Source organism: Sturnira hondurensis, unplaced genomic scaffold (genome assembly GCF_014824575.4).
Source record: "Sturnira hondurensis isolate 20B ecotype Veracruz unplaced genomic scaffold, ASM1482457v3 Scaffold0010128, whole genome shotgun sequence".
NCBI lineage: Eukaryota > Metazoa > Chordata > Mammalia > Chiroptera > Phyllostomidae > Sturnira > Sturnira hondurensis.
Genome location: NW_028082759.1, coordinates 38,502,486 through 38,511,388, shown reverse-complemented (window position 1 = coordinate 38,511,388; position 8,903 = coordinate 38,502,486). Strand labels below are relative to the sequence as shown.

Below are 8,903 nucleotides of genomic sequence, written 5' to 3'. Positions count from 1 at the left end.
GGGCAGCCAGGAGCACTCCAGATGGCCGGGGAAAGTGGTCGTCTTGGGTTACTGCAGGGCACAGGGGCCGCCGGAGAGCAGGCGGCCTGGTAAGGCATCTTTAGCGAGCCAGCCCGACGTCCAGCCTGCACTGAAGAAGGCAAGGTCCAGAGGGAGGCCGCCCGCGCACCCGCCCGCGCGCCCTAGCGAGCCAGGACTGCCCATTGTTAACATATACTTGACCTCTGTGACCCTCGCACGACACAGATGTCTCCTTCTTCCACCTCCCCACTCACTGGAGCGTACCCTCCCCCAGGCACCTGGTAGGGGCCGCGCCGCGCCTCCCCCGATAGCGGTCACGGCGCCCTGGGCGCGGGCGCGCGCCGAAGCCGGCCTGGTGTGGGCGCTCTCCGCGCACTGTGCGCGGTGCTCCAGCTTCCCGGCGGACGCCCGGACGCCCTGCAGATAAATGCGTCGCCTTCCTCAAGAGTGAGCAAGGGCGGGCGAGGCAGACGCAGACGCCGCCAGTGACAGTGGCAGTCCCTGCGCCCCACATTACATTTGTCTGCCACAGCAACAACAGAAAAGCGGAGGGAGGGAGTGACGGAGGGAGGGAGGCGGGAGCAGGGTAGCGGAGCTCTGCAAGTCTTGGGGTCTGCGTGGAGGCTGCGTTTGGCTGACGTCCCAGACCCCGGGCTTTTTGCCCCGCAGCTCGCCGTGCGCAGTACCTGGCGGCCGCAGGCGCTCCGCGGCGGCACTCCGCGGCCTCGTGGTGAGCGCGCGTGGGCGAGTGGCCGCTGATACTCTGGCCTCCCGAGGGAAGCGGCGCCGCGCCCTCGCCCCCTCGCCCCGCGGGCCGGCCGAGACGACGGGAAGTTTTATTTGCAGCTCGGAGCCGGTGGCGGATGGTGGGACTCTCCGACCCTGTTCAGTGTAAGTGCCTGCAGGGCTGGAGTGGCGGGCGGGCGGCGGGGACGGGCCCATGGCCATTACTATTATTCTGATGGCCGTCATCTTCATTTGGATTATTAGGCTGAGAACCTTCAGACTGTATTTATCAACTAGGGTAAGACGAAGGAGCAGGGTAAAGAGGAACATCGAGGTTGCCTTCAGTCTTCAATGACACTGAACTTCACTGCTCACAGTCAAAGATGCAGCTTTCACTCTTAGATTCCCCCCACTGGCATTAACAAATAATTTTTCTTTCCTCTCCATGATCACGATTTGTAAGCAGGAAGATCATTCGTGGGCTGACCCCCCCCCCCCATCCCGACAAAACCTCTGGTCAGAGTGCCCACAGTGCGTTTTGTCAGGTAGCCCTAAACCCGCATCGTGGGTTTTGTTTTTTGTTTTTAAATCTGGAAGGGAAAGGCTCGTTTATATGGTGGAAAACTTAGCTCTAAAGGCAGGAGAGTGGAATCTTAACTTTGAGACCCGGCTGCTACTAGGGTTGGGGTCTTCTTATCGGCATTCAGGCGCTCTGCACCAGTCTGAGAACTTCCCCTGTTACTTTTAGGCGTTTGGGGCGCTGGAGTGGTAAGCCCCTCGGTGGGCGGCCCGGACCTGAGCACCTCTCGGCCAGGACGGGTCCGGGGCATCACTACCGGCGTTTGGTGGGCAGCGTCGCTCCTGCCCTGACCTCTGCGCACTCGAGACTCCGCCGCCCCGGCCCTATGGGTGTTCGCCTCTCTAGCCCCGACGCGGTGCCCGCCTGCCCTGAGCCGGGAGCAGAGCCTAGGGTTCCGCAGCTCCCCCCCCCCCCCCGGAAGAGCCCAGAGGGGGAGCTGCGTCCGGGGGATTTTTTTCGATTTCCAGAAACTCGTCTGGTAAAGCCTGCGAACCCGTGGAGAAGTGCTTCGGGCCCTGCTGTTCATCGCTCTATTGGCGAACCTGAAAAGACTGGGGTGGCTGGCGTACCCAGACCCTCTCCCGGCGTAGACCTAGCGCTGGACTGGACGCCTTAAGCAAATACGGTCTCGGCACCAGGCGCTTAAATCCATATATATTTGGAGGGGCGGTCAACCCTTGGAAAAGTTTGAGTACTATGATTACGGGAAGTAGCATGTGAACCAAGACTTACTAAAATTAGCTCTCCAACCCCTTGCGTCTTTGAGTTTGGAGGATTTGGCTGAGGAGCCTTGCAACCCTTGGTCTCCTTATTCCTTGCAAAGCATAATGGAGAAATCCGTTGACCATAGCTTTTCTTCAAGATTGGGTCACCTCAGATCCCAGCCGTGCTTCAGCCTGGCAGTTGCTTCCTGAGGGAACCTGCAAAATGTCACTTTAAGGAATAGCTAATTTTCCCCGTGTAGGAGGTGTTGCAGACCAGTCACCAAGACTAGCGTGAGGTTGTGAAGACTAGGAGAGCTGGAGAGACCACCCCAGATCAACTTCATATACTTAATGCAACTCTGAGCCCCCTCGAATTTGTAACTTACCTTCCCTTAATTAATCTGCCCAGGGCCTGTGTATAAATGGCTGTCCACAGCTGCTGCAAATTGATTTATCCCCTGATAAAGGTCGGGTTGCTGACCGAAGCATTTTCTTTCTACCCTATGTGTGAATTGAAATCTGTTTTACAGAGTTTTTTTTCCCCCTCCTAGTCTCCTTTTAAACATCTGTACCATTTTTAAGTGTGCTCAGTGGCTTTTATTATCATACCTCCTCCCGCCTTTGCAGAGAACGGAGTGGAACTGGGTCGGTGCCCAGTGAGTCCACACTCTCTAGAATACAAATTGACCGGCTTCTCTGTGATAAATGGTATGTTAGTGTTGGGGGCCTCCTGTTAGTTTATTGCAGCGTTTTGCCTTGACCATGTGAGTATTCTGTCCTGCCCAGTTTCTCCTGTCACACAGTTCCTTAGCAAAGGTTGACAAATACCATTGTTTCTTAAACTAGCGTAGCCCCAACCTGGGTGTTTGTGTCAGCTGTGATGTGTATAAGCAGAAGCAAATTCGTAATTCTATGGATGTCCCTACTTTGTTTCCTTTAAAATGTAGTCTAGTTTTAACATCATGGGGGCTTTCAGATAACATAGGTGGGGCTCTCAGGTTTCTTCTTCTTTTTTCTTTCCTTTCTTTTACAGATTGTTATTTTTTAAGGGAGGTCTGACAGTCTGACCCAGAGTTAATCATGGAATCTCAGTTTGATCCAGGTTTTTTTGTTGTTGTTTTTTCACCTAGGACAGATGCTGAAGTTGAAGTCTGTTGTTACTTTACATGTACTGTATTTAGCATTTGGTATTTCCTTGGTTTATTCTTTCAAAAGACAAGATTCCAACCAAATGACCAAGGAATCAGGCTTATTCTGGGTGCATGGAAACTGACTTTAAGATTACGCTAAGAGAAGAACTTTATATTAGATATCTTTGTTTAAGCATTAATTTTATTGTAAACCAGTTAGACAGCAGCCACTTTGTTTGAAAAGCTAAGCACTGAGTGGGAGAATTTGAATATGTAGTTTCTCCAGTGTCTGGGTTCATACCCCCAAATCATCTGTGGCTCACTAATACCTGCTAATAATTTGATTTTAAAATGATCTTTAAGGACTTTTTTTTGATAAGAAGCAGTCTACTTTGCAACACAATGCAAACTGCACTATTAATTCCAAGTTGCTGGAAATGGGAGAATATGTGTTGCAGCTACAGGCAGGACAGCAGCTTTTGATCATTTTTACAGTTTTCCCTTCCTAAAGCAAAGTAAAATATTGCTCTTGATGCTGGTATTTGATGATGACCTCTTTCATTGAGTCTGTGAGTCTAAATATTTGCAGATAAAAGAGCACTTCAAAATTTGTAAAGAACTACGCAAATGTAGAGTACCATTATCATTTATTTTATTGTGAAGTAGAAGCTTAGCAAAATGAAAAAAAACTTAAAAAAACACATTGAAAAGGGATCACGAGAAAGCAGTACTTCCAATAGGAATGCTGGTCAGTGTCTGTCAGTTTAGGACATTCTTCACTGTCAAATCCTGTTTCTCACTTCTTTGATATGAACGTCAGCTGACAGGCGCTGAATGCAAAGCCTTCTTCATTGAGGTTTTATGCAAGCAACATAGCCCTTCATCGTGAAGCAGTCTGAAAAATTGGCACCTGCAGGATTTGCATGTGAAAAAAAAACCCAGATTCAGTTGCATTTTACTAGAGTCTATTACTGTAAGTTATGTAAGCTCAATGAGAAAAGATGTTTATTTGTTGCTGTTTGGGCAAGTAAAAGTGCTTTGTTTTATATACACCTTATGAATCATGTAGCATTCCATAGACTTTATTGATAGCAGAAGAAGGAAGAAGTGATCTTTGGCTTTATAGAAGTTATTTATTATGGAGTAGAGCTATTTTTAACCATGGGCTCACAGAGTGCACTTACATTCATAGTTAATTTTTTAGATGTGCCTTAAAATGGTGAACTCATACAACTTTCAGAATAATGTATATGAAGTTAAATACATAAAATGAAGTTCACGTAAATATCTTTTGAGAACAATCTAGGATTTTAAGTTCCATAGTCTAATAGCCACTTAAAGTCTGTAAGAAAAAAATTAAATCTTTCATACTTATAACGCTCAGGAAAATGTTAAGTTTCTCTCACTGTACTTGTTAAAGTGTTTGTCACTAAAATGCCTTTTAAAGATACTATAGTTGACCCTACTTATGCAAAAGAACTGTCAAATGTTAAATCAACTAAGACACCTTTGTGAACTATTACTGGGAACATTTTATCCAGCATAAATTATTACCTAAAGAGATACCTCCCAACTTCACTGTTTTACAGCCATTAATATAAGAGTTCCTAAATAATGTTTAAAGAACAGTGAACATTTTATTAAAGTAAACATTAGTCCAGTTTAATGGAGGTAATTGTAAGTGATAAGACAGAGCAGGTTATCTCTGTGTTGTTTAAACAGAAGGCGCTACTTTGCACCGTTTCCAGTAGCCATCTGTAGAAGAGAAGGGTTTGCACCTGTCTGTCCACACTAATTATAGATTAGGGCCAAAGAAATGAAATTTGAGGAGGTTTTCAGCTAATGAAATCCATACTGATTTTATTGTAAATGTGTTTTATGTAAAGAGGGTGGTGGTTGAGTTATGAGTGAATAAATCGCTATGTCGCTGCTAGGCACTTGGTGTTTGAAGCACAGTTCTGCTGCGTTAACCCTTGGTATTAAAAAAAAAGACAAACAATTTAGAGACGGATGCTAGCCTTTGTTTGGCATCTATAGCTACCATGTAGTGGGGAGCAGTGAGGTTCAGGGTGCAATTAGAGGTGTGCTATAAAGCTGCTTAAATGTTAAGAATAGTCTTAATATTTTGAAATGCACATGAAGTAGAAGGTAGGTTTTGTTTTAACTTATGTATGTAAAACATCAGAAAATTAGAAAGCCTTTTTTTCCCCCTGCATCTCAGTTTCACATAAATGAGAAATTAAAGTAAAATAAGTGAAGAATTCATGCCTCAATAAAAGGTCGCGTGGATGTCTACCACATCTGTTTATAGTAATTATGAACATAATTAACATAAGAATTACAAATGAAATAATGACAAGCTGAGCAATGAGATTGTGCAATAATGGTCATATGTTGGAATTCTCACATTATAGCACACTAGAATTCACATACTCAAAGGAAGAAAGAAGAAACTAGATATTTATCTGCATTAATGCTTCAAAACTTATCTGCCTGGGGCAGATGGACTTCTTGCTTTCATAGAAAAGTAACCTATTATTAGGAAGAGAACTAGTTGCAATTAAGATTTCTAGTTGCCAGCCTGGACTTTAAGACAGCTGTGATTGTAGAAACCACTTTCCATGGTACACTTATTCTGTGATGGTAGTTCTTATTATTATATTGCTTTTTTTCCTTAATAAATTGAAAGCTTTGCAGCAAAGTATTTGCTTTGGAAAAGAGTCATGCATTCTTCCCATTGGAGAATTGGTTGATCTTTTCTATAACTGTGAGTCAGAAGTCAATGAACAAACAAGGTAGTAATGGAAATATTGTCCGTCTACAGAATAAGAATACTGGCGGATTAGCTTTTGCACAGTTTTCTTCATGTCTTCAGTGTTTGGATGCTTTCAAAAGAAAAAAAAAACGTAAGCCTTTTCTGGATTTGAAAGTACTGCATTGTTTTTTTTTTCTTTTTTTGTTTAAATAGCAGTTTTTCAAAGAACATGCAGTGGAAAAACCAGTGGGCATTTGTTGTAAATTGTATCTTTTTTCTCCCTAGAGGAGCATGGGATTTATAGGCATTTGCATGGAGTCTGTCCAAACTGGTCTAACTAAAACGTAATAAAGGGGAAAGTATGTGCGGTTGCATTTGGTCACTCTGAATGCCATTTTCTAAAGCTAGAGAAGTGAAAGGTAACCTTTTAGGGGAGCTAAAATGATACTTTTGAAAGTGGTCATTTTTGAAGGTTTTGGAGAAGCAGGACCTAGTCCTCCTCTTCACACTCCCGCTTTTCCGTGTTACTGGGCCAGTGGAGGGTTGTGGGGGACCACTTCCGTGTCACGTTCACGGCAGAGATGGTCCACACATGCCCTTCTCTCACCCCTGCCCAGCCTTCTCCACTTTGCCTTACCCGTCAACCTTCCCTTAGGTCTTTTCTTGGGGTGGGAGCATGGGGGTGGGGGGTCATGAATCCACTGCACCTAAAGCTCTTTTTTGGCTAAGTGTTTTGGAGGGGAGTGCTTGATTAAAAAATGCTCCTCCTCGTTTTCTGAAGGACTTCTTCAAATTTGTCTCCTTATGGGGCCACTCTCTTACTCATATGTGTTGTTTTTGTCCTACTCACTAGCATTACCCCCTTCACCTCTACCGTTTTTTGTCTCCTTATGTTGAGACCTCATGCATTAATTGTTTTATAAGTGTCACGGGCAATTACACAGTTCATGGGCTATTTTATTCCAAACTCATCCTCCATACTACACTGAGAACCTCTTAACACAACCAAACACTACCCCCAACCCTGATAAAGTAGTAACCTTTGCTGTGTTAGCTGCACTCAGTTAAGGATGTGATCAGATATTCAGATTGTCTGGTGTCTGCATTTAAAAATGAAAAGGGGCTACTCCTTACTACCCAGCTCTCTCTCTCTCCTAACCCTGAAGGGGTGGAGGGTGAATTCTGGTCTGATGGACCAGCATTAGCCCTGCTTGTTCTCTGATTGATTCTTAGGCTCTGGGTGGGTGAAGAGCTGGGAGGCAGCTCAAGCAGAGATTGATTGCCTCGATTTCAAATTCCCACCTCCAAAATACACTCTGAGATGTACACACAAGGAACCTCCTCCCCAACACAATTTCTGGAGGTGGAGCAGATGTCTACAGGAGTCACCTGTAGCTACCAATCACAAGTGGCCTTTTTTATCACAGGAATGCTGGCAGCACAAGTCTTCTGCTTGGACACGTTAAAGCCTAAAGAAAGATGTTTAATATCTGCCTGTATTCGTCTCTGTTGTGGATTTGTGTGGGGGGGTGGGGTGAGGTGGGTATGTGTGTGATTTAGGAGTGTTGGGGTCAGCAAAGAAAGGGGCAAGAACTTCCCCTTGAGGTTGGTCTGCAAGGGCTGTGTAACTGCTCTGAGGACTCAACTAGGTTTGTTTTGCAAATTGGGGCTATTTGGATGCAGGTAAGATGGTGAATGTGTCATTGTTATGCTCTGCTGTGAGAGAGCTCTTGATCTCCCTTTGACCTTGACAGGACCTCCAAAAGGTTCACAGGCTAGCCCTGGAGCAGGGAAATTCAGTTTGCTGGTCTGAATTCCTGTCTTTTCCCCCTCAGAGTAGGGAGAGATTTGGGACTGCAGGAGACTCCCCGCCCTGCATTCTCACCCTGTGGTGGGCTACTTCCAAGGTACCCCCACTAACCACCCCCATATGGCTGCCTGACCCGCCCCCCACACCCATGATTCCTTCAGGGGTTTTTTTCCTTCCAGTTTGTGTCTCTTCTCCTACTTTCCCTCTCTCTCCTGCTCTGTCTTACACGCACCCTCTGTTTATTTTCCTGCCTCCATCTGGGCCCTGCTGATATTGTAATCACCCCGATGCACGTTGGCTTCTCTCCTCTCCCTCCTGCGCTCACACACTCACTCACACACAATGTGCCATCCTGACAAGCCTTTTACTTCTGATAAGCTCCGATGTGTGTTTAATGAATACAAAGCCACGGTCTGGGTGCCGCCTCGGCTGCGTAGCCTCTCTTGCTCTCCTTTGCCAGAAGGTAATCTCCATGAACGGGGAGGGGAGGCAAGTGGGGAGGTGGGAGGGGTGGGAAGGAGCAGGGGGGAGCACCGGGAGGCTGATTTTCTCTTTCCCTCTCTCCCTTTCCAAACGATTCAGAAGTCGATAAGAACAGGAGAAGTGAAGATGTAACGTGTTATCTGTCGCTCCTCTTAGCTGGCAGAGAGAATTTACATTTAAAGATTGGCAGAGGGAGAAAGAGAAATCTGCCTTTTGTTGTATGGGTGAGGAGGAGGCATCAGCCCCGGCCTGGCCACTCCCTCCCATCACCTCTGCTATCCAGACTGGACGCACCAAGGTGAGATGACCAGGGAGCCTTATCTTTAATTGGGTTTAGTTTTGCCTGTCTGAATAGGTTTAAAGAGACTCGATAAAGGAGAACAATAGATTATTTATGGACTGGACACTGAAGCCTTTAGATGAAGAGGGGAGAGAAAAAGCTGCTTAATAACTTGATTAGTTCATTTTTATTTTAAGCTGACACAGTTTCTCTTCTGGTGCAAGGGAGGTCCATAGAACTTAGGCAAAATTGGGATGACTTATATGTCTTATTTCCTCTTCACCTCTCCCCCCTTCTCTTCTCAGTACCACCTCCCTTATTTTAACAGGAGTTTCATTACCCCTTATTTGCAGGATTGACAAACTGAGAAAATAGGGTAGAGGCTTTTGGAATTGATCACTTGTGTTTGATTTT

At 45.7% G+C, this 8,903-nt stretch overlaps 1 protein-coding gene across 1 annotated transcript in view; it reads left to right on the top strand.

Moving 5' to 3' along the window:
* Nucleotides 1–384: 384 nt before the first annotated feature.
* The window catches only part of RUNX1T1 (RUNX1 partner transcriptional co-repressor 1), a 152,618-nt gene continuing 144,099 nt past the window's right edge, over nucleotides 385–8,903 (top strand). Inside the window, exon 1 of the mRNA XM_037058714.1 lies at nucleotides 385–912. Within this exon, the coding sequence (XP_036914609.1) occupies nucleotides 885–912 (28 nt within the window). The 5' untranslated portion in view covers nucleotides 385–884. The remainder of the gene's footprint in view (nucleotides 913–8,903) is intronic.